General features: G+C 41.3%; 1 protein-coding gene across 1 annotated transcript in view; it reads right to left on the bottom strand.

Annotated features, from left to right (window-relative positions):
* The window catches only part of nt5dc1 (5'-nucleotidase domain containing 1), an 81,059-nt gene that overhangs the window by 34,786 nt on the left and 19,282 nt on the right, over window positions 1-26,991 (bottom strand). Inside the window, exons 7-8 of the mRNA XM_030721010.1 lie at window positions 9,806-9,980; window positions 2,492-2,589 (exon numbers count right to left, since the gene is read on the bottom strand). Of these exons, the coding sequence (XP_030576870.1) occupies window positions 2,492-2,589; window positions 9,806-9,980 (273 nt within the window). The remainder of the gene's footprint in view (window positions 1-2,491; window positions 2,590-9,805; window positions 9,981-26,991) is intronic.

Below are 26,991 nucleotides of genomic sequence, written 5' to 3'. Positions count from 1 at the left end.
TACTTGTAGAGTACTTTTATGTAGCATTACCTTATAGTGTGGACACAGTACTGTAATCAAAAAAGTGAGTGTAAGTATTAAAGTCTGCAGATGCTATTTGGGTGTAGAAGAAAAGCAGAAGGATACAAGCGCCACACAGAAAAGCCCCAGATAGCAATTAAATTAGCAGAAGTGGAGGTTCTCCTAAAACAAATCATTTATGAGCTGATAATCAGCTCTGTGTACTCACCATTATGACAATGAAAGCATGCGTGGTTAAAGTTTTTAGCTCTACCGTAATAAATCTAAAGTCAACTGTTCTTAATAAACTTTATTGGCTAATAAAAAAGAGAATATATCAAGGGTGCAGAATAAGCAATGATTCCAGTTTAAAAAAAAAGAAAAGAATGGAGGCCAGATGCTGATGCTGGTTCTGCCAACGTGGCAAAGCTAAGGTCGGAGGAAGAGAATATTTCAGTAAGTGGATCATCCCGTCTTCACACATAATGCATCCCCAGTGTTCTTGCTGGCAGCAAGAACACTGGGGATGTAGGGAGCATACCAGCTACCCCTATTCCAGGACACACCTTCACCACCAGCATCTAGGAACAGATGTCTGGGGTTGGGGAGAGATGGCAAGCTGCCTGGAAAGGTAAGAGAAGTTATGTGGAAGCCGCTGATACTGCTTTGGCTAAGAGGATGCACAGCTGTTTGAAATCTTCTCATTAAATTTAAAAGCAGCTGGACTAACCTCTAATTCGCCACAATACACTACTAAAATAATACAAGTATTGTAAATGCCTCAGAGGATCAGTGCATTCAAATTCCAAATGCGGACATTTCTGATCTTATGCACGCAGGTTTAATCACCAAGTGGTTAGTGAAGTTCTGCCGTGAAGCTCTGAGCTGAGCGTTTTGCCTGTCGCCGTCCTGGTGTTTTGAAACCTAGCGTGAGGAGTGAGGGGCGTGGTTTATCCTCTTGACTCTAATAAGGACCATAACTTACAAAAAGTACTTGTAAAGTACAGTATGACCTGAAATTAGTGACTGAGCATATAAACTCATCAGGAACGTGTTTACTGAGCAATGGAGTTGAGACCTGTTTTCCCATATGCTTCTATAGAACAAGAGGATTCTTCCTCTGATAGGGAAAAAAATGCAGATGATAAATTTGTACTCCATCTTCTTGCTCAAACATGGTCACTCCTCGCACCAAATAAAATCAACATGGCATAAAAGCTTCAGAATATGCAGTCCAAAACCAATGGGTTTGTCCATATTTTAAATACACTTTGTCATTTGAACACTAAACATGAGCCAAACCATAGTTTAGTTTGATCCAGACCATGGCCACCTCTTTTAGTCAAACTAACACTTTATCCAGGGGAGGTTTTTCATCCATCCATCTGTCCATCTTCTTCCACTTATCCAGAGCCAGGTCGTGGGGGCAGCAGCCTAAGCAGAGAAACCCAGACCTCCATCTCACCAGTCACCTCCTCCAGCTTATTCAGCAGGCCAGCCAAGAAATGTTATCTCTCCAGCATGTCTTGGGCCTAATCCAGGGCCTTTACCCAGTAGGACATGCCTGGAACACCTTACCGAGGACATCACCTCCTGCGGCTGGTGGGCCTACAGGAGGATGGGTCCATGTCTCCTCCTCAGGCAGCACGAGGCCCAGCCACCAGGCACTCTCCCTCGAGCACTCTCCCCAGACCTGGACCCAGGGTGGGGCAGCCAGTAACCCTATCCTGGGCAGGGTAACCATTCCCTTAGTCTTTCTCTTATAGGGGTCATCCAAGGAGGTTTTGACACCTGTAATTAAACTTTGGCTTAAACTGAAAAGTTAAAAAAAAACCCACACCCAATAAGTTAGGTGTTAATGAGCACTCATTTACACTCGCGCATGTAGCGATGGTAAGTTTACACAACACTGTTTCTTAATAAACATCCGTAGATCAGCCTCCAAACCAACCATTGGACTGTAAGGTTGTTGATGCACTTGCTAAGTATAGCTGCACAACACTGGTGGTGAGAACAATGATGCCTGTGATAAAACCACAACGGCTAGATTTTAGTGGTTATTAACAGTCTTGTTTCATGGTTATGTAATCGAAAAGATGCTACCAACACCAGTTTGGTGTCCAGTGTGGTAAAGTCAACATATTCAGTGGTAGATGTACAGCAGCATTTACACAATATACAACATAACAAACAAGAACAATCTAACTGCAGAAGGATGTTTTGTATTTGTTGATTTAAAAATATTTTTTTGTATTACTTTTTATGATGGTACTCCTGTAATATAATGTAATAGATTATTATTTATTATTATTATTATATATAAATTGTAATAATCTTGTAATGTAACAAGTTACTTTTAAAGGTTTTGATGCCCAGCACTGTTCCAACAGTACAAACAAATAGCTTTTAGCCTAACGTTGACATCATCTTAGGTTAAATGAAATTACCGATAAAGTGCAGTGACACATGAATGTGGCAGTCGTTTACTCACCAAGGGTTCTAAAGGGCCTCTGTTGGGGCACCAAAGAGAAGAATCCTGGTTTAAGGGCATTTGTGATGATGATGTCAAACAGCTCCTCAAAGTCCTTCCTGTAACAGCCACAGAAACAACATTAGCTTCTGTGACAGGCCCCTTGCCTGCTGTGCAAAGGACGATTCCTGGAAAGCATCCAAATACACAAGCGCACACTGTGAGGCTGAGTGAGGCTAAACAGTCAGTACAGATGATGGAAAACACAGAGCAATAAACAGTGAAGGAAAAGTCAGACTAAAGTAAACACAGGCCTATACTCATGAAGGCTTCAGTGTTTCTGAGGAAGAATCTTCCTTGTAAGGTGCCAAGCAAACAGTGGCCTCGTGAAGCACGAGAAAGTTCTTAATGGGAAATATGTAAACCAGTAACTCTGAAGCATAGAAGTATTGACTGCAGCCAGGTATGCCAAGTTTTTAATGCTTCACAATAAAACTGCTCATTATGGTATTGTACAGGATACTCAAATTGTGACAAAATGAGTTTTCTACACATTTTAACACTTAATTGAGGACTTTTTTAGACCATTTCTCACATTCACTGTCAAAGACAGTACAAGTAGAACATATTAAAGAAAATCAAAATCCCAGAATGGAGTGCAAGTGAAACTATATCAAATCCAGAGCACCTTTTGCTTCTACACTGCCCTAAGTCCACTTACTGGGGGTTGCAGGTAGAGCCCAACCAATTTATCTGCAGGCCAATATTATCAGCTGATATTAGATATTTGCCAAACTATCAGTATCACAATTTTAAAGTAAAGAAGAGACATAACTAAAAGTTTAAAAGAAGACTGGATGGATGAATTTGCAGTTTCTCACACTAACTCTGAAGTGGGGATAACAAGTATAGCTGTAAAACGCACGTTGTTACTGGAGACTGACTTTTTGGGCTGAGTTGGCTCAGTGACCAGAGATCGCAAAGGAAAGATGCCAAAGTGTCGTATGTTAACCCGATGCAACAAGCTAGTAAAATACTTCTTGTGAGAGACTTTGGCCTACTTCAAAATAGTGCAGCTGAATACAAAACACCTTTTGTTAGACTGTGTGAAGAGTGGAGCTCAATTAACAACCTGGAATGCTGCCTCAACTCTGTAGTGGTCAGTTGATTGAGGGACCGCCATCTCCAATTGTTCAGACTGACAAGAGGAGTTGCCCATTGACTGAGATGGAGTCTGCCATCATTAAGGTTTCTGTTTGGGGTTTTGTTGTGTGTTTTTTCTCTATAATTTCTAGACATTAGATCTTGGGAATATAAACCCTCTAGTTGGAATACAGGGACCAGGTTACATCAAAGTTCCTTTCACAATGTCTCTGGTTGAATTACAAATTCAATTCAATTCAATTTTATTTATATAGCGTCAAATCACAACAAACAGTCGCCTCAAGGCGTTTTATATTGTAAGGTAAAGACCCTACAATAATTACAGAGAAAACCCAACAGTCAAAATGACCCCCTGTGAGCAGCACTTGGCGACAGTGGGAAGGAAAAACTCCCTTTAACAGGAAGAAACCTCCAGCAGAACCAGGCTCAGGGAGGGGCAGTCATCTGCCACGACCGGCTGGCTGAGGGGAGAGAGACAGGACACACTGTGTAAGACACACTGTGGAAGAGAGCCAGAGATTAATAATAATTGATGATTAAATACAAAGTGGGGTATAAACAGAGTAAAAAGAAGTGAATGAAAAGAAATACTCAGTGCATCATGGGAACCCCCCCCAGCAGACTAGGCCTATAGCAGCATAACTAAGGGATGGTTCAGGGTCACCTGATCCAGCCCTAACTATAAGCTTGATCAAAAAGGAAAGTTTTAAGCCTAATCTTAAAAATAGAGAGGGTGTCTGTCTCCTGAATCCAAGCTGGGAGCTGGTTCCACAGAAGAGGGGCCTGAAAGCTGAAGGCTCTGCCTCCCATTCTACTCTTAAGTATCCGAGGAACCACAAGTAAGCCAGCAGTCTGAGAGCAAAGTGCTCTATTGGGGTGATATGGTACTATGAGGTCTTTGAGATAAGATGGGGCCTGATTATTCAAGACCTTGTAGGTGAGGAGAAGGATTTTAAATTCTATTCTAGATTTAACAGGGAGCCAATGAAGAGAAGCCAATATGGGAGAAATCTGCTCTCTCTTTCTAGTCCCTGTCAGTACTCTAGCTGCAGCATTTTGGATCAGTTGAAGGCTTTTCAGGGAGCTTTTAGGACAGCCTGATAATAATGAATTACAATAGTCCAGCCTACAAGTAATAAGTAAATAGCTTTTCAGCATCAGTCTGAGACAGGATGTTTCTAATTTTAAAGAAACTGCGCAAATGCAAAAATTAGTCTAGTGAGGCTAAAACTTTTGTTTTGAGATGCTGCAATGTAATAAAAGATATCTTGAAGATAAATTATCTTTCACTTTTATTACTTTATCAGAAAAGAAGCTAAAAAGATCAGTGGACTTAACAGCTAGATAATTCAGTGTTTTTCAACCTTTTTTGAGCCGAGGTACATTTTTTTCATCGAAAAAATCACGAGGCACACCACCAGCCAAAAATGTTAAAAAATGATACTCTGTATCCTGTATTAACAATATAGTCATTCTTATCAAAGTGTCTTGAATAGGAATCAAATAAACACAAAAAAGAACTTTATCATATAATATATATCTTTCAAATATGTTCGCGGAGTTACGGCAACAATTACCGTAATAACACCACAGTAATACCCTATGTTGGTTGTGAAGTGCAGTTTCTCAGCTTTCAGAAACTGTTTGAATTTTTCCGATAGGTCGCGTTATTACGGTAATTCAAAGTTCCTTTGATCAGCCGCCTCTGGCTCTGTGCTAACCAGCTGTTCGGCTAGCAGGGTTATAATAAGTATGCTGTGTGAGCGTTTCAGATGGCTCCATGTTGCAAAACTACCGCTGCAAACTGTCGGTCTGTGCATTCAACCGGTGTTTTGAACACCTCCAGTTTCTTACTGTCGGGTTTTAAAAATGATTGTGGTGAAGGAGTCGTTCTCATACCTACGCTAGTGACCACACTCCCTGGCCAATCAGTGGCATGCTGTCCTCAGCGTCATATTTTTGGATCGCCTCGGATCGCTTAGAACCTCGGGTGAGTGAGTACGGAAAAAGGACCGGCAAAGTGTTCCTGATTCTAATGGAGATGCCGTCAAATCGCGGCGAGTCGTTCCGTATGGAAACGTGGCTTAACTCTCTTGTCTCTCTTGCTGCTGTCTAGTCTAGTGATATGGAAGAATATTACATGATTATGCTCCAGTCACTACTACAGCACAGACACTCGTGGCATATTAGGTGAAATTGATTATTTCCCACGGCACACTGGTTGAAAAACACTGAGATAATTAATAAATGCTGCTATTCTCCTGGGAAAAAAACACACCTTCATCCAGTTGTACCAAGCAGTAATTCCTGCTTCTCTGGACAGGTTGTTTGATGTTGTTTGTACTCTCCTGTTGGACAGGGCTCGCTTTGCCGTGCTGTTTCTGACAGCCTCCTTTGCCACAGTACAGCAACTGTGGGCCAGTGACGAATTTCTCTTGAAGAGGATGGGGCGCATGATGGAATAGGAGCCTCCCCGTCTTTAACACTCAAGTGCTGACATGATGCACTAACGCTGACTGTTTCCTCTGAACAACACGTGAGTCACAAACTTTAAGAAAAACAGGAAGTATTTTAAACCCGACCATCTCAGTCAGCACAACACACTCCTCCATACACCACTTCCGACAAGATAAAGCCGGCCTAATTTCTTCTTGGCATGTCCCACTGGGAGGAGGCCCCAGGACAAACCTAGGAGTCACTGGCCTTGCCCCCCACCCCACCCCACCCCTGGATGAGCTCCAAGAGATGACTGGGTTGAAGGAAGTGTGGCGGGCTTCTCTGCTTAAACTGCTGCCCCCATGACCTGAACCCGGATAAGTAGCAGAAAATGGATGGATGGGTGAAAGCATCACATCATAAATCTGAATCCCCTGACCTTGTACAGGAACATTATGCCAAACACACATCCTCAGCCAGGACTCTGACTGCTATGGCTATTCTGGGGATCACAGGAACAGAGGTGAGGGGAGGGCATCCAAAAAACAGAAAACAGCTTTAACTTGACCTCCTTTGCCCCCCTGAGAGAACAATCAGCTTTGAGCATGGAAACTGAAAAAGCAGACCATCAGCAAGGCCAGAGAAGACTATAACGCCAAACAAGAACATGAAGGGGTCATGTTTGACCAAACACAGCAGCAACATGGACACTGCGTTGTTTCAAGGCCCTGTGTTGCTGCTTGATTGAGTGTGAAACTGGGCTTAGGCTACAAAAATAAGCCTAAACCACACTGTGCACTCTGCAGACACGTGGAAGCTGATAATGCACAAAGCCAGTGAACCGCAAAAAGCCAGCTTGAACAGTAACCCCACCACCATAACTATACAGACAGAGCTCATCCATGTCCTGCCTTGGAGGAGGAAACAATCTATGGTTTTCCATGGAGTTTCCATTGAAGGTGCCTCCTTGCCAATTCTGTTTGCTAGCAAACCAGCGGCGGTTTGAGCTGAACAGGTAAATCATCATTTAGCTTCTTTACTCCTTTATGATATGCTTCTGTATTCTGTTCAAACTCTTTTTTTTAGCTGTTTTTAATATATAGCCATTCTGGATATTTGTTGTGCTGTCACCCAGGGGACGGAACAATGAATTTTCACTCAGTGTAATGTTACAGTTTCTATTTGATTCAAATGTTTCGCCTAAAAAGAGTAAGGATGTGAAATTAAATAATACTAATGTATTTTATTTTTGAAGTCATCTAACATGTTGGATGTAATTTTAATTAGTTGCTGATGTTATTGTTAAAGTGTTTGAAGATGAGGACCCAGATGCTGATATGTGGAGGTACTCAGTGAACACAAAACACTGAATTCTTTGGACTTTTTGGGGTTCTTGCCCGAGGGTACTTTGGCATGCAACCTGGAGCACCCAGCGATCGAACCACCAACCTTCTGATTAAACAGAAGCCATAGCCACCCTAAAGTGCAACAACAAAGTAACACAAGAAATGGTGCACAACAAACCCGGCTCCCGGCAAACATTTGAACTGCTCTGAACGCTGTCCATCTCACAAACATGTCACTCTCTAAACACTGAATGGGCATGTATAATATGCTATTATACATGCCCATAATTTCCCAAGGTTTAAAAAGTTGAAGTAAAATAACTTTCCCTTTATGGTCATTTTTTGTAAAAGCTTTATTTCTTATAATGAGAAAATACGCCATATGTCGGGTGGGCGATAATAGGGGGAACTGAGTGATCGGATTTTTCAAAGGTTGTGTCACATATTTGTGTATTCAGATCATATCCCGATCAAATGTTACATGTCCATGGATAATAGTGATATACTTTTTACTGTAACAAATGAGGATGATGTGTCTTTTTTCACCTGAGATTTGACCAAAATTATCGATGAAACTGAGCTTCCTGTGTTATATTCAAGTGGTCTGAAAATCCAGAATCTGGATCGGATCTAGATGGCGTTCAGCTTGGCACGAGTTTCGGGCCCTCCACATCTGTGTACTGAGCATCGGATGAATCTGATTTTAGGTTTTGAGGGAGATATGGTCTTTTTAAATTTTGGTCTATGTGGCGTCTGGGGGGGGGGCAGCACGGTGGCGTCGTGGTTAGCACTGCTGCCTCACAATTAGAATACCATCTGGAAGGGTTCGATTCCACCTTGGCCCAGGCCCCTCCCTCTCTCCCTGTGTCTACGTGGGTTTTCTCCAGGTTCTCCTCCCACAGTCCAAAGCCATGCACTTACGGGGGTTAGATTGATTGGAAACTGTAAATTGCCCGTAGGTGTGAATGTGAGTGTGTATGGTTGTCTGTCTCTCTGTGTTGGCCCTGTGACAGGCTGGTGACCCGTAGAGGGTGTACCCTGCCTCTCGCCCTATGTCAGCTGGGATAGGCTCCACCCCCCCCACGACCCTGACCAGGATAAGCGGAAGTGAATGGATGGATGGATGGTGGCGTCTGGGGTGTAACTGGCCATTTATGACTACTTTTAATTTGACTGCCTTGTTTGGCAACATTTTTTTCAGCACAAACTCACAAGTGTGACTGTACAGTTATCTTTTCATTTTAAAATACAGGCCTTTTTTGCACAACTATTTTCAGAACAATCAGGTGTCACAATAAATGCCACACAAATTATTTGTGCCACCCCAAAAAAACAGTTCCCGTCCACCACAGCCAGAGAGCGCCACCACAGGCCTGACACTTCCAGGTGTGTCACTCCTCCTGTTGTACACCTCGAGACAGCGTCTGCCTTTGGTGGCTTTTTGCCAGCATTTGCCTACACAACACACTAAACACACTAACTACACACTCCAAACACAGTAAACTCTCTCAAATTTCCAAACCCACTATCAATATCGCTATCTGTCACTCTATCACTCTTTCAGCTGTTCTTTATCAACCAAATGCCACAGTAACATATAATTTTTTGATTGGCAGATGTGGCCTGTTTTTCGACCAATAGGAAAGGGGATGTCATGTAGCAAATATCCGATTTTTACTGTTTCTTCCTGCATGAATTACACGTGAGGACAATATGCAGGAAATGGTATAAATTATTGATCATAACTCTGGTTTTACTTGTTCTATCAACACAATTTAAAAACTGGTATGTAGTTTAAAGTCCACACTTTCCACACAAGTTGAAATGGAGACTCACTGTAACATGATAGCTACAGTGTTACATGTTTAAGCATGGCTAATGTTTAAAATATTGGCATAAATGTATACAAAAGAGAGCCAAAACCTCAGGATTTAACCTGCTAAATATTGCTGAATATTTTCCTATTTTTTTCTGCTTTAGTGCTAAGCTGATATCAGCTTGGAATGGATTCTTTATAACTGGCCAATCTGGGCTTTTAGGGATCTGAGGCTAGAAGAGACAGGAGCTGATGAACTGATGGGTGCATAAAGGGTCAGTATAAGACAAACAAGGACTAATTCTAACTGTGACTCATGCAAAGTTCTGCTTGTGGAATCCCTGAATAAAAATAAGATAACTTTAAGTCAAACTGTGAGTGAGCTCCACTAAAGGGACTGAGTGACGGTACCTGAGAGCTGAGGCCTGCTGTGAGTTGAGTGAAAAAGCAAAAAGTGAAAAACTGGAGTGAGCAGAGATGCTCAGGTTATGGGGACCGTTAAAGAACGCAGGTGAGGTTGCGGGTCTTGTTAAGGAGGGAGTCGCTCTACAGTACTCGTGTGGGAAGTCTTACCCCAGGATGTGTTCACAGATGAGCCTGCAGTAGTCGCTATGGGAGCTGGTGATGAGCAGGAGAACCTTCCCGGCATTTTTCATGCTGTGCAGCCAAGTCTTGACGGAGTCAGAACAACGCTGCAGGTACCGGCCCGGATTCCTCTTCACACTTGGGAAGTATATCCCTGTGTCATCTGCACAGAGACACAACCGTACTTAAAACAACTGCATGCTTGGTAAACAAAAGTGATGCTACTGCTGCTTCACACTCAGATTTCCACAATCTGACACTGAATAAAACCGCCGCAAAAAGTCTTGATAGAGTCCAAAAATAAAGCTACAGTAGCTTTTTTACTGTAGCTGTCAAGCTCTGTTCAAAAATCTCCTTCAGATTATAAACTGCTCCAAAAAAGAGGCATGGTTTCAAAAACATATATATTCATATATTACCATTGTAAGATATGAGTAACTTATAGTTGTGTCATAGAGCTAATGTGGCCGGCAACTGACTTCTGTGTTAATCTTACATAACATCTGCATCTTTACTGCAGCTGGCTCACATGTTAACCTGAGGTTATCATCATATTTTTATTCTGGGACTAAAATTCTTTCAGCTGCATCGAAACTGTGATGCATCCATGCAGGGACACAACAAAACTGAATATCCTGAAACTGCTACAATAAATATGCCAAATGACTCTTTGGATTACTGAAAGAGATCATTAAGAATGGCAATCAATTAGCTTCATCACAGATTGTTGCAAAACCACAAAAAAGTTACAATTCTTTCAAAGGCACACATCAAAGGACACATGCTTCCATTTTTCTTTCTGACAAACTAAATATTTAGAGACTGAGCAAAGAGGGCTGAAGTGTTTTATGCTGAGCAGGCCTGAAAGGACAGATTCTGCATTTTGACATGGCATACCGACCTCTGTAAGCAATATTCCTGGAATAAAAATAATCTGTAAGGACTGAATGATAACAATTAAGGTATATCCACCCATGAATACACATAATGGTGCCATTCTGTTTTGTAATAGGAGGAAATGTGATAAAATGGTAACTGGAGGGTTTGTAATTGCAAAAATTGTGACTATTTGCACTTGTGATAAATTCTATAGAATAAGTACTCACAGTTCTGCTGTGGAATCATGTTTAATTAATCCAATGATGTAAAGCAAAGAAAAACTAACTTCAAATTCGGGACTTGGGCAGCAGTATCCAAAGAGAAATATGAGGCACATGAGAAGTGGTGTTTCTTCTTCTCCAAGCAGGAGAAAAGAGAGCTTACAGTATGAGTGACGTCACTCCCAAGCTGAGCATGTTCCAGTAGTAAAGTAGGAAAAGCAAGGAAAAATGGGAGTTGTGTTTCTCCTTAGCAAGGTAGAGCCAGTCATGCTTCACTAGCAATACAGCACAATGCTTGTTTTTTTTTGCATATTCATGGATAGAGTTGGGATTGGTGGTGCTTCTCTGAGTTTCCGAGTTGGAGCCTATCCCAGCTATCATAGGGCAAGAGGCGGGTACACCCTGAACAGGTCACCATTCTGTTGCAGGGCTAACACACAGAGACAGACAGCCATTCACTCTCACATTCACACCTACAATCAATTTAGAATCTCCAATTAACCAACTGTAACCCCATTCATGTCTTTGGACTGTGGAAGTACACAGAGAGCACCCACGCAGGGACAACATGCAAACTCCACACAGAAAGACCTCAGATTACATCTGGAACCACTGCACCACCTGGCAATAATTCAATTAAATTTTATATAGTGCCAATTCACAACAACACCTGCCTCAAGATGCTTTGCATAGCATAGTAAAGACGCTACAGTATCAGAGAGAAAACCCCAAAAAATCAGACTACCCTCTATGAACAAGCACCCGGCAACAGAGGGAGGGAAGAACTCCCTTTAAAGAGAAAGAGACCTCCAGCAGATCCAGGTTCCTCCATTTTGAAACATGGTGTAACAAAGATTTACAAAACAGATATATTTTATTTAATATGATCCAAAATGAGTGACTGAGCCCATCAACTCAGCAGTAAAGTACGGTATTTACTGAGGTCAAGGAGAAAGCTGTTTTTACATGACTACTGCCATTTGATGGCCCTCAGACAGAATGCAGCTTTTTAGGCGATAACGCTGTAACAAACATATTTCAAAAGGTTCAACTTTTAGTTTGAAGGTGAACAGTTTCCAGAGGTTAGCAACCAGAAGTTGGCAGGGGGTTGCCGACCAGTCTCCACGCCTCTGTGACCGAAGCCTTGGAGGTGAAAAAAAAAGAAGCAAAATATAGGTCTAAAATAAAATGCATCTTTTATCAGTAGTGCTTGAAAAATATATCGTCTGAGATCCCCAATAGATTACTAACAGTAATATTGAAAGGTTGTCAATTGAGCAAACACACTCACGTTTCTCAAAGTGATATCTATAAAATCTGATTAACCCTGTGAGGGCAAAGTCAAGGTAAACGTCAGGACATTCTTCAAGCTGATTAAGTAACAGTAGCAGTTCTAGTTCAGTTCTGCTCCAAGTCTAAAATGTTTGGGCATGCTGACCTCCAGTGGTCCAACACAGGACTAACCTGGAGAAGAAAAAAGTGCTGGTAGTTTCCATGAAGGCAGTACAGAGTTCTAAACACAAGATGGTGACAAACATACACAAGCAGAGGTCAAATTTATCTTGTTTATCCGGCCGGCATGAACCTCAGTTTCACATCTTTGAAAGTGTTCCAGATGCAAACATCTGGATTTTAAACAAATTTCTTCTGAAGCTTTAATTGCATCCACAGATCATTAGACCTTCAGTTAAACAGAAAACGCATGTCATGCCGACCAAGGCTGTTCCTCCTCTGGGAGCACAAAGCCTGTCCCGCCTCATTACCCGCAGTCAGGGAGGTCATCTGTGGGGGGTTAGGGGAGCTCTCTTGGCAGCAAGATTCCACGCTGCAGTTATATGCGTGAGCAAACACTGACCCCACCACCGTCCTCTGATTTGAACACAATGCTGCTGCAGAGATACAGAGAAGAAGCTGTTTTCGTCTGTGAAAATATGATATGGGGTTCCTGACCCAGAACTCCCACAATAACACACAGAGAAGAGCTTAAAAGCAATCATCATAAAAGCGTGAAGCAGTTCTGCTGCAGGTAGTAAACAGCGTCCTGTTGCTAGATCAAGGGATGCACAAGTGGGAAAGTCTGAATCCATGCCCGTTTCATTTAATGAATATTGATGTTTTAGTTATTTATGTTCCAAAGAAGCACAAAAATCTTTCTATGGTAACAAAAAAGTGGTAAATGTCACCTGTTTTGCTGATATAGCAAAACTACCCATCCTACAGTTGTTTCCACATCCACGAACACTGAGACACTTGAGCGTGATCACTGAGTGTTGTTGAAACTGTCCAGTAACTTTGAAAACAGAGCTTCATTTTGTTTCATTTCATTCTGAGATGACTCCAGCCCTGATGCCTCAGGGAAACCTCCCAGAAACAACTTGTATTTTCCTGTGACGGATGCCCTGCCTCCTGTTATCTCTTCAGCCCTCTGTCTGGCATTAGATTTAGAATGAAGTGTTCAGGCCAAGAATTTGATGCAGAGAAGCAAGAGAGGACGCAAACCAGAAGTCCCACACCGAAGAGCATATTTAAAACGCTGCTCGTGCACCACTGTAAGGCTACTACAGCGCATGTGCCTCTGTACGCTCTGGCTGTGAATATAGAACTGAAGTGCCCTGCGGCACGGCAGGCCTGTGGCTGGGCACTGCACTATGCAGACCAGGCACTGGGCCTGAACGGCTGGATAGCTGCCCAGCAAAAGAAAACCACGACCTGCAGCAGTCAATCTCTTTCACACATCAAAGCATCCTGACAGGATATACAAATCAACAGTTGCAGTGGAAATGAGGGCAGAGAACATGAACCTTTTCCCAAACAGCCACACCAGCAGTGATGAGGGGGCAGAATCTAGAAGTACATTTATTTTCTTTATCCTCAGCAGGGAAGATAAAGGCTCTGAAGACAAACGTGAGAAAAGGTGTATTTACCCTTTTTCTCATTTTACGTAATGAACATCAATCTCTGTAGATACACTGTATGAAGCACATGCACTAAATCTCAAAAGGGAAGCTATAATCTCCAGTGTTTTGTCTTAAAAAGGCATCCAGACAAACAGCATTTTCCAGCACCTGTTGGAACCACGTGGAAAAACTGGCCCGGCCATTCTGTCTGTGGACTTTCCATTTTTAGCAGAACAACCGCAAATTACTGCATCATGTCCCTTGCACACTTTTCTTCCTTTGATTGGTGACAGAGGAGCTTCAATACTGAAATAATACTTGTGATAAAGAAAATCCAATAAAATCTAATAGAAAAGCTGTCAAAAGGAGATGTTCTAAGTCCACAGCATGCTTCATGTCATGTCAAAAACGACATCTTTTTGAAATTCCTTGCTTTTTTTTGAACAGTCAATGAAACTGTTTTTGTTCACTCAAACAAATGACATGAAACTTTCGACACTTTGAAGCTACTGTACTTTCATGATGTCAATAAATAAGAACAACAGCTCAGTCACACGGGAAGTTTAACATCTTCAAATCTGAAATTAGAATGACAGCTTGTGAATTAGGTGCCAAAGATTAGACCCTGTCTCAGAATTCTCAGGTCTGCTATTCATCATCGTGCAGCGTTTTTAGGAACTCTCAAAAGCCTTTAGAAGCAAGGCTGTGGCTGCCTTTGAGTCTGGAAGGGGATTTAGCAACAACAACAATAATCATAAATGGACTGGTACTTTTCTTCTCAATCTGAGCACTCAAAACACTTTCTTAATGCAAACTTCATTCACCCATTCGCACACATTCATAAAAGTGCTTTTCTCTATGCCTAAGAACTTTTAACCTAATGTTCGCACACTCACACTGGACACATCGGGGGGGCGACTCGGGGTTCAGCATCCTGCCCAAGGACTTCAACATGCAGGTTGGAGGAGCCATGGACCAAACCGTCGACCTTCTGATTAGTAGACTACCTGCTCTACCTGAGCTAGGTAGCCACAGCTACCCTAATGATAACAATTATGCCCTGGGCCTTTCTGTGTGGTGTTTGTGTGGATTTTCTCTGGTTTTCTCCCACAGTCCAAAGACATGCAGCTAGTTGGGTTAGGTTAACTGGTGATTCTAAATTGCCCATAGGTGTGAATGGTTGTCTGTCTATCTGTGTTAGCTCTGCGACAGGCTGGCAACCTTTACAGGGTATACCCTGCCTCTCACCTTATGACAGCTGGGATCAGCTCCAGCGTTTCTGGAACTCTATAGGAGTAATAAAAGATACTGATTTGGTGTTTTGTTGATGGTGGTGGAGTGCGCTGTCTAACATGTCGGTACAAAATCTCCATTAGGTGTTAAATTAGGCTGAGATGGGCTGACTGGTCTCAAGAGCTTGAAAAAAAGGCAACTGATAAGTCAAGATAAGTTCAATGCAATATTTCAAATGGACCTCAACAAATATGACCACACTCACAAGCTGTTTTCAGTGTGAAACTTAGCCAGCTCAGGTCTTAGTGCATTATTAATATTAATACATGAGAACTTTATTCTTAAAGATGGAATGAAATGGTAAAAACAGAGGACAGAACAGGGAGATGTTTTCTTGGGAAAATTCTGTTCAGCAAATGAATTTCATCCATCCATCCATCCATCCATCCATCCATCCATCCATCCATCCATCCATCCATCCGCTACTGCTTATCCAATTCGGTGACACAGGGTCTGGTGGAAATTATATTGCTAATTAATACAGTGAAATGTCATATATTAGATTTTAATCATTTTGTGTTAATGTGATACAACTTAAACAAGTACAGGCTCTGAACCAGGTAGTTTGTGGTTAGGTTACGTCTGGATTATTTTAAGGTGCTAATGATGCCCTTCATGTTCCACTTGATCATCCAATGTTACACCTTCTACTTTATTGTAGAATGCATTTGGCTAAATCACAAAGAGCAGTAAACCTCAGAGCTCCAGCAGCAGCTGTAGCAGAGATTAGCACAAGACAAAGACAATAAAACAGGCGAGTCTCTGCCTGCTACACTGGATCTATCGCTCACCCCACCTCCCAAATCCCACATTAACACATAAGTGACCACCCAGAATAACTTTGTACTGATGTGTAGTGAGGGCTCTATCTAAGTTGACTCAAATCATGCTAGAATAACAGCGTTATCATGTCCTCAGAGACTGAGGTTTTTCTTTAACCATCTAAAGTTTAAGTACCCCTTACTTACCCCTACCACTAACCCTAAATGTAAAATTATTTACATTTTCCCAAAATAGTCCCTTTTATCTCCAAAAATTGGGTACGGGTAACTTCTTCTAATAGATGATGAATTAAACCTCACAGGATTCCTCTGCCACCTGTCTAAGTTTGATCTGAGTAGATCATCTGGATTTAGACTAACATACATTAAAATATACCTTTACCAAAGCACTGAAGAGGTCGCACACACTCTTTTGTTGAGCTGCTGTACTTTACAGGATATTTCATCTTGATGACCAAGAAACACAATAAAGCAAATTTACTTGCAAACCTTTTATTTGTTCACTAGGCAGGCAGACAGACTCCTGTCCCTTAGCTTTCCCACTTTGCGAAGAAGTGCTACTGAAGTGGAGATCAACGGCGACACAAAGAACAATGGCAGCTGTGAAAAAAAGGGACGGTGGTTTTTGGACACCCTTATGCACATCGCTGTGGGGGACAGTGACGCCAGTTGCACAGTCACTCTCGCCTCAAAGCAAACGTGAGGGACACTGCAATCTGTCATTACACCAAACCAGAGCTATATTTAGCCAGTGCTATCTTAAGAAAACTGCAGGCATTCATACTTCAAGGTCTGATCTCAGGAGGAGATTAAATTCCCTATAAAGGGTCACACTGTGCACTGCCTCTGTAGGTTCAGGGCAACCAAAATACACAGGAAAGAAAACGCTGATTCAAAAATCCCCTTGCCTATTGTAAACAAGAGTTAAAAGCACAAGTGAAATTGCCCTTCAAATTAAACATATTTATGTATATTTATCTTAGCTGGATTCTGCTGACTCTCAGAAGAGCAACGACAAAAAAAGCACAGAAAGCAAAATGTGTAAAAACCAGAACAAGTCCAGTCTGGTTTGTTTTAATCATGGGGGGGGGGGGTATGGCACTTGCAGTGATGAATGATCCTCCCATCTCAAGGTGCAATCTCCATAAACAATAGCTAACTGTCAGCCTACCAGTAGCTTGCTTGGAATCATCTTCATGCACGACTCTTAGAAAACTCATGGGAAGCACACACACGCTCTAGTCCTGACACTCCTGCCTTATCAGTTCATTCATGAGTACAAAATAGCTTTTTCAAACAGTATTTCTGAATACTGAGTCTTGCTGCAACTACATCTATTATATGGCTGAACCAAACAGAACAAAATACAATTTCAATATAGAGTCTACGTCTATTTACTCTGGAGGAGGCTGTAAAACTTTGTGAAAGGAGTCTGATTCGAGTCAGTGAAGCTCACATCTGTCAGATGACAGAAATTCTGAGTTCTTGAGAATATCCTGAACCGATCTGTCAGTAAGTGCTGCTGTTTTTGCTGCAGTTAGTGAAACTTTTTTTTTTAAGTGGATCTAACATTGTTGGACTCGGACTCTTTGTGAATAAACTCTCAATGATTTATGTATTCAAACTGTTTATCATTACATTAGCTGGCATAACGTTAGCTTAGAACCAGCTGCTGTTGTTTATCCAGCTCGTTGTCGGCTGTCCAGAGACGGGAGGGTTATATGTCTAATCTATTGATAATAACTAACTGCAACAATATTGGAAACAAATAAGCATGTTTATGCACGTTTTTGTGTGTTAGAGTTCTGACCTCAGTTTGGGAGATGAGGCTTGAAGTGAGGATGAAGAGGGTGAGGTGGAAGTGAGGGAGGACAGAGTGGTGGTGGTGGACGAGGAGAAAGAGATGAGGAAAATATACATGTACAAATGTTAAATGGTCATATACCGTTTGAAAGAGCTATTTGTGATCTTTAAATTAAAAGAACCCCATGGGGTGTGCTGCATAGGTGGATAGTCTCTAACACATCATCACAATTAGGCGGATGGCGATGTTCATCAAGCCACTGTATTCAAGATGGCAGGGCAACATGGCAGCTTCCACAACCCGGTGCTCACGACTTTGTATATTTAATGGATTAATATTGAGTTTCTGAGAATACATCAATTTGTTGGAAGATGTCATTACACACTAATCAAGTTATATTTATGAGTACAATATTCTTTCTTTCTAAACAAGTCCATAATCACCGTGTGGATGTTTTACAGCTCTAAGTGCTGTGCTAAAACTGTGGGTTAGGCCTATAAGTTATTACTCGGTCTTCACCCTGATTGCTTAGAGCTGAGCCCATTTTCACTTCAGAGCCTATTTTGCCACCACACCTACGAGGCTTGGACCGTACAAGACTGGTGAAGATGCCCCTTTGTATCAGGACGCTGGGGACGTATCTTTTAAATCCAATAAATTTTGAGCTGGCGAGACAGTCAATCAGATTTGTTCCAGCACTTTCAGTCAGATCATTCTTGGACAAGAACTAACCACTACTGACACTGGGAGCAGCCCACAAGGCTTGGTGTTTTGGAAGCTGCACAACCCATTTATCTGGATGATTTAGCCCTTGTCAGTCACTCAGGTCTTTGCACTTTCTCATTTATGGTAAATGGGCTGTTTTTTATACAGCGCTTTTCTGCTGTACTTTATACAACATGGCTTCATTTACACAGACTATTGTTTCTCTACACTTCCACCTCTAAATGCTTTCTATCTAACATTTATACATACATCTCACTGATAAATGCATCAGGAGCAACTTGGAGTTCAGTATCTTGCCCAAGGACACTTTGGCACGCAGACTGGAGCAGCCAGGGATTGAACCCCCAACCTTCTGATTAGCAGATGATCAGCTTTACCTCCACAGCCACCCCTAGTCCATTTATCCTAAATCCAAATCGCTGACTATGTGATACAATTGTTCACCTACTATCTAGTAGATGCTCCAGACCCTGAAATGCACAACTGTCACAAGATTATTACTTGTCTTAACTGCCAGCGCTCACTGTTTCTTGGCTCCTCTGTGCATGTAGAAAGACTTCTCCAACAGAATGCAGCACATACTCACAGTACATTGCCATGCTGTGGCTCACCAAAGCACAACACATATTCACTGATTTGTTCAGAACCTTAACAACAGCAAGGCGGGCTATTAAAGACATAATAAACTGAGTGCAACTATTGTCTCAGACTATGAGAACAGTAAATGAAGTCTTTTGGTGGGGCCAGCTTTAATCAGACTCCAAACTACTGCACAGTTAAGTTTTTACGACATGATTCTTCTAACAACTCTCAGAGCAGAAGAAAGAAGAGAGTCCTGTCAGACGGAACTGCTGTTCAAAGGAAGTCAGGTTCACCTTTCCCTGTATTTCAAAAACAGGACTATTATGTTTCTTCCCAGATCGGTGGCTATACGGTTATGTTAAATTCGAAAGACTGAAACCTACTGATCACCACATCTACATCACATCTAACCACGAGTGATTACCATTAGCTTATCTTTGTTTAAGATACAGCAGTGCCATTCATCCTCCAAGGAAAACCTGATGTAAGCCAAACTGCAGGTTCATTAGGAGCCTGCTGTTTATTTGACACAGTGCAGAACATGCTTTAGCTGTTATTGTTGCATGCAAACCACGTATTTAGCTTATCTGTGACCAAACATGGGACTGATCAAAGAAGGGCGCCACTACAACATCATTTGGCAAGTCAGACATAACAGTGTGCATCCCCACCCTAATGTGGGGAACATCGTACAGTGGAGCGTACGTATATATTTATTTGAAATGCCAAACAGATCATTTTATACATGAAAACAGACTAACACTAACAGACGAGAACTAGCACTTAGACATCAGCCGTGGATCTGTGGTGTTTATGTAGTGCTGTCACCAGAGACACAGACAGGAGGGGTGAATGTAAATGTTGCCTTTCCTGAATACACATATGGGAGCAGCACACTGTAAACACACATATATCTAACTCTATCATGTCTCCCCATGCAGCAAACAGATGGATGGTGTGCAGTGCTGGATCTGATAATGAGCTGCATCTCCCATTTCTCCCACCAAAAATTCACACAAATCAGTAATAAGTTACAGCTACTAAATAACCACTCAAAAACTGTTCACAGTGAGGTCTGAGTTTTTTACTGAAAATATTTTCCTATGCACAACAATGTAAAGCCCTTTTTCCAAGGTCAGCCCATCAGCCCAACTCAGTGAGGTTCCAGCTGAGAGGACCTTGACAAAAAAGCAAAACAAAAAAAGCCCAACATCGGTTCATGGGATATCATTCTACAAGAAAAAAATCTCATGTCGCTGAGCTCTATTACGGAAAATAAATCAGACTCGGAGTGACTAAGGGAACGAAAACACAGTGATCGTGGTAAGGGTATATAATTAAAGCACAACACATCGCACAATCTTTCTGTCTGTGTGGCTGTGGCAGTCTTAGTATTCAAAATCTGATCCTGAATCAAAAACTTAAATGTGCACTCTTTAGCATTTTCATGAATTAAATTTTTTTTTTATAAATTGCCAAAGTGTGAATGGACTGGAACATAAGTGATCAAATTAGACTTTCCATGACTTTTCCAGCTATTTCACAATAATAAAAAGTATGTGATATTTAAGTATGTTTGAGTAAAACACTAACATTTGCCAAAGGAGTCGACTAATCCCTAACAAAGTACCAGCTCCTACAACAATACAGATTCCACACAGACTCTACATAAGCACAACCCTGCCTGCTAACCCACACCAGCTGCAATATTTATAATAAACGTAGCAGTAATGTAAAAATCTACCAAAGTGTCAGAAGTGATCCGTACCGTGCACAAACACAGCCAGCGGCAGTGTTGACTGCAGTTCACGTAACACTGATGCATTAATAAAAGCAGCTTTATGCTGGTTACATAAGGAACCTTTAAGATAACTGACATTAAAGCAAAGCATTAGCTCTAAAATCAACTTAACAGAAACACTGTTTCCATAAAGAGATGGTGCTACAGTCATGGACAAACGTTATGTCACCGCTGGGCGAGCTTTAAATCAATCAGGCAGTTATTTTTAAGCAAAATGTCCAGCTTTTCTTAGTTTGAACATGCCATTTATAAGGATCTGATTTTACCAGAAACCAAGAAAAACTGCAAATCTTTATTTAAAAAAAAAAAAAAAAACTTCAGTAAATTAATATTGTTGGGTTTATTGTGTTGGTTGGACCAAACAACCAAGCGAATCACAGCAAAATTTAAAAAAAAGGATTGTAGATATTCTTCTGGCATTTTACATATCAAGGTTTCACTGAATCATCAGTGAGAAAAAATTAGCAAATGAAATGATTTGGAGGCAGCACGGTGGCGTGTTGATTAGCACTGCTGCCTCACAGCTAGAAGGACATCTAGAAGGTCTGGGTTTGATTCCAGCTTGGCCCGGGCCTTTCTGTGTGGAGTTTGCATGTTCTCCCCGTGTCTGCGTGGGTTTCCTCCCACAGTCCAAAGACATGCACTTACTGGGGTTAGGTTAACTGGTCACTCTAAATTGCCCACAGGTGTGAATGGTTGTCTGTTCTCTCTGTGTTAGCCCTGCAACAGGCTGGATATCTGTACAGCGTGTACCCTGCCTCTCGCCCTGAGACAGCTGGGATAGGATAAGAGGATGGACGGTTGGATAAATGACTTGGAAAAAACATAAACAAGAAAAGTCATTTTGTCAACTAATTTTCATTGGCTCAGGGTAGAACTGCATCATAAAACCTGGACACTTAAAATCAAAATTATCTACACGCCAATTTTTATGCTCTCTTTTGTCATGTAGGTGAACAGACACTTTAAAAGTCTTTAAAACCATCACCAGGACTGTGGCTGTGTGCTTCTTTTATGACTGAAATCAAATAGCAAAGACAAAAATGACATAATAAACATAATTCTCGCTGACTCAGCATCACAACTACATTTACAACTACTGCAGTGAGACATAGTGTGATTTTCAGGCTCCTTCACTAATACGTTCCTCTTGTTGAAGTTTTTCCAGGTTAGGCGTTGGCACGATAAAGATACAAACAAAGATGTCAGATTCAATCCACTTGCCACTTTGCAGACTAATTTAGCCCTGTGGTATGGATGACCTCATCATCTAACTTAAATCTTTATGAAGCTTTAAAAACATGGATACAGTTGCTGTGTCAACATATACAAGTGGAACATGTTCATACTCACTTCATGATGGGCAGGCCAGATCACCACTGAAGCTCCAAAATAATGTAGTTACTGATTAAAATAATAGGCTCTAAGGGTTATATAAGAGTGCAGACAACCGATTGGTGACTTGTGTCTAGAAGAGCTGCAGTCTATAAGACCAGGATTTGGGAAAGTGTTGCAAAACTGCCATGGGATTTTGTGTTGAAAGATGACAAACAATAAACTGCAGCATTATGGTTAGGAGCCTTCAGATCCAGAGAGCAGCCACGCTATCAGACACAAGATGCTCCAAACAATTACTCTGTGCAGACCTAAACAAGTTCAGCAGTCAATTTAGCAGTGGATGCTGAGGCAAATGAGTGGTCGGAGACGTGGTGGATTTGATGAGAGCATTTTGGTATTTTTGCAGCTTAATACCATGTTTGAAATAAAACTGGAGACTTTAAAGCAATCTTATTTTGGATTTGCTGGATTACCATAAAAACCAGAGCACATGCCACTTCGCCAGGGCTGTCCCCTGTTTTACTGAGAAAATTAGGCATTACTTTATTTCAGCTTCTCCACCTCTCCTGGGCGATATTTGCTGACTTCAAACTAGCAGCTGAACTACACATGTGTGCACTGCTTATAAAATTCAAACAAAACCAAATCCAGCGATTTTAAAATATTGTGAATGAAAATTGGTCCCATTTACTACTTCCCCCTATCGCTTTCAGCTGCAGTTACTTAGTCTCTTCCTTCAGTCGTGCATTAGATTAAATGTGTTTTGTCCACATACTCAAAACCAAAGGCCTGAAAGTTGTAAGAAGGCCCCAGTAATTACAGAGTAGAGGAGGGCTGGACAAGTTCACCTAACCAGTGATCATTACAGTCCATAGCCCCCCTGTTTGATGCACGGGTCCTCAGCAAACCCTTCATGACTGGCTAGCTATTTGTCATACTATCCACCCATAGGTTTATAATAGAAAGTAATTGAATAATCCATCAAATCAACTAAATAAAGTTTCAGACTTTAGCTCACACGCTACATTCACTAGCATGAAAAAAGAGGTGTGACAGTACAGTAAGAAAGCTAAAAAAAATACTGAATACATTCTGTTGTTTTTATTTTTAAAGAATAGCTTATTGGTTATAATTCTTCTTGTATTAGTTCAGGCATTTAAATGCTTAATGCTATGAATAAAAAAAAAAGACCCTGAACTGTTTACTTTCAATGGTGAAATAAATGAAGTAAATTAATCTATTAAGATAAGTGCAACACACTGTTAAATGCTAAATATCCCTATTTTTGTCATTCCAGTATATTCAGGAGACAACTCACAATCTTTGACCTTCAAGGGTTAAAGGAGCCTTTGAAATCTCCTCAAGGTTAAACTGGGATTTCCAAACTCTTTTAATATTGAAATACCCTGAAAGATTTTAAATGAAGAGACACATACTGCTGGCCTGTGCAAACTCCCCACTCAAAAACTTTACTGAGCTGCCAAATTGCCACTGAGCTCAGTGGTTAGCCCTGCAGAACAACTTGTGAGACAACCTGGGCAGAGCTCTTCTCTGTAAAATTTGAATAATTTCCCCATTCTTGCATGGGTTTTCTCTGGGAGCTACAGTTTCTCCTACCATCAAAACGATGCTGGGTTAATGCTGCCTAATGGCTCTGTCACACTAGACTAGACCAGCAACCTTCCTGCAACTAGGAAAAATCTGAGGTTGCCTGGTAATTGCACTGAATCATTCTGCATTCAGCAACTGATTCCAAGTAGTTGCGGTGACCATCTGTTGACCAGGGTTTGAACGCGCAATGTCTTTCCTATATTCCTGTATGAAATCAAGGTTGCTGAGTACGTATGTCTGTAGTTAAATCGCTGCCCTGCGTCAGCTGCATCACTATATCTATAAATCTATGAGGTTTTGTTTGTGTTGTGGTCCTGGGCCGTGTGCCCAGCGTTTTTTGTTTTACTCTTTTAGGTTCTGTCTTCACTGAGTTCTGTTATGCTCCTAGTTTGTTTTGGTTTTGATCATTCATCTTAGTTTCCTGTCTTGTTATTAGTTATTGTTTCCATTTTGATTTCCTAGTTCCCTTCGTTCCTGTCTGTGTTCTTGTGTCTGTGTTGTCCTTTTGTCATGTCCCTGGCCTCCTGTGTTTTTGTATTGAGTTTTATTCCCAGTGTTGTGACTAGTCTGCGTCTCTGTCCCGTGTCTGTGTGTTTCCTGTTTTACTTTGATGCACCAAAGTTGTTCTGAAGACAGCAACTTACCACACATGGTCACTACAAGTTCAGCACACATGGTTGCAGTAATTTTGGTCGCACCATAGTCTCCAACCACTGTTTTACCTTGTATGACTGTAGGATAAGAGTTTAAGTTTGTGTTTAAACAAAGATGAAAAATTACCTCGTGTAGGAATCACTTTATGCCTTAATATGTGACCACCTTCACTTCTATTCGAGCCAGTCCGGTGACCTCTCTTGCCAGAGTGAACTGTAAACATGGTTTTTCTGTCTGTTTAGTTCACTCGCTGCACGAAAAGTTTAGGTGCTGAGCCTTATCTAGTCAGTAAAAATCCTAACCTTTTCAAAGCCAAATACAATAATATCCTTTTACTTTTGCTTTTAAGGACAGACTGTCTTAAACTGCTCTCAGCACCGTGTATTGAAGCAATGGCATTAAACTATAAAAACAGGCATAAACACAAAGTTCTCAGGGAGTGTGTGGGGAGTCCAGGCAACAAACAAGCCTTTTGATGCTGCAAAGATGGACATTTTAACTTGAGTCAACTCGCTTCTGAAGCGAGCCTCAGTTGGCCATTAGACGAACTGCATTTTTGGCACTTCTACACTCACTTGATTTCTCGGCCCCAGTGGATGCGTCCTGGATCACACAACACAATCTATTCGCAACTTTTGTCTCAGCACCGCTGCCTAAAAAGTATCTGCTGTTTAGTCTGTTTAGTTCTTGCCTGTTCAAGATTTGTTCTTTTTCCACTTTTATCCACCAAAGTGCTTCAACCTGACCTATTCACAGTACCCTGTAAATCACACTGTTCGGTGTTGGTGTCAACACACCCATGGCCATAAAGCTGTAACGCAGTCGTTTTTGGGAACATGAAGCCCCCATTTTGGTAAGAGCGGCAATCTCCAGACTGTGTTTACACATCTCAGCACAGCTCAAAGACGGCAGTCCAAGAGCTTTGTTTCATTCCTGCACAGCCTCACTGTGTCCTTTCTCAAGCACCCCTGTAAACAACATACTTTGATGTTTTTCTCATTTTGTGAATGGTTTAGCCGACTGCAGCCAAAAGCTACAGAGGAAACATGAACCTATTAGAGACATTTTGCAATGCTGATAAAATAGATGAAAATCTGACACTGTACAACTAAATGCAGATGTTGCCTTTTCTGTGATGCAGGCCCATAAATAAAAGAAAAGCCCTACTCGGCTAATTTCACATTCTGTATATTTGCTCTGGGGGTACATGTTAAACCTTATTTAAGCTACTTTAATGGATATAATAGCTTTCACTATTTCCAAATTCATGCCCATTTGTACTATCTATTCATCTGCTGTGGTGAAAATCAAACCAAAGATATTTACAGTTCGTGAGATAAATGCTATTCGTGACTTGCTCCTTATTCATTTCTACTGAGGGATGCTGGGTTTCTTTGGATTGGAGGGGGAAAAAAAGAGCCAAGGGCTTCTGAACTTCCTTACACATTCTTCCCACCAGGCTAAGAATGGTTCTCAGGGATCCTTCCCAGCCCAACACCTAAAATAAAACCTAAACCCACAAAAACAACAACAGACCTGAGCAGAGCGCAGAGCAGCCCAGCGAGGGAAATCCACACAGATTCCAGTATATTTAGGACACAGGCCACCAGGGCTGATAAGCAGGGGTATGGGTTTAAAATATCATAAAGACATCTTAAAGCACATATTTTACGCCAAGACCCAAGTTAACTGGTTGTTTTAAAAAAAAATAAAATAAACATACAGCAGGTGAAGGGCTCATACTTATATATTTACAGGGACATTCTATTTTACTTCACTTGCATTAAAAATAACTCGTGGTTTCTGCTTGATTGAAAACTCCTGCCAGTAGTTTTCTATTAAATGCAGGGGACTCTGGATTTCTTCTTCAATCAGACTGACTTAATAATTGTTTAAAACACTGGCTAATAGCTATGAACATCACTGCTTTGATGGATACAGATGCTGAGGCACAGAAAAACTCTATCAAACTCTGAAGTAATTTCCCCTGAGGCCTTTACCACCCTGGTAACTGCTTCCAAACCTAAAAACTGCTGAACAAGACCTATACAGTCTACACTTCCACATAATGGGGTAAATGTCAACCTAATCCTGATGATGTCACTGCCATAAATACATGTGTGCGTGTATACTTATGCATGAATATATGTTTTCTGAGAAGAATGTAACTAGTTTTAATCAACATGAAGAGTGTTAGGAAGGAAAACTACACACAATAGCTCCACCTTTCAACAAGAGGCTGATTACAGTAAATTTCTTTGCCACAGTCACTCAAATTCAATGAAATAAAGTGATTAAGCGATGGCTATTAAACACGTTTGTCTCTGATGTTGTAGGAGCAGCACTGCAGAACCATTGCTCTGTCCATTCCTCATTCTTCTGCGTCATTACTGTGTGTTTGGTAAACACTAGCTTCCCCCTAAAAAAAATACATGCATAATAGCGTAGGAGCCGGGTTTGCCCACCTTTTCTCACCACCACCACATTTGCAGTGATTTAGCAGCAGCACTAAGTCTGCAGTACTACTTCTGAGATTTTTGGTTCCAAACACCGTGTCTTTGTAGACACAGAAAAGGCGAGCAGATG

The sequence above is a fragment of the Archocentrus centrarchus genome, chromosome 24 (assembly GCF_007364275.1).
Source record: "Archocentrus centrarchus isolate MPI-CPG fArcCen1 chromosome 24, fArcCen1, whole genome shotgun sequence".
In the NCBI taxonomy this organism is placed as follows: domain Eukaryota; kingdom Metazoa; phylum Chordata; class Actinopteri; order Cichliformes; family Cichlidae; genus Archocentrus; species Archocentrus centrarchus.
The sequence above is the reverse complement of the archived record's forward strand: the minus strand, read 5'-3'. Positions and strand labels throughout refer to the sequence as shown.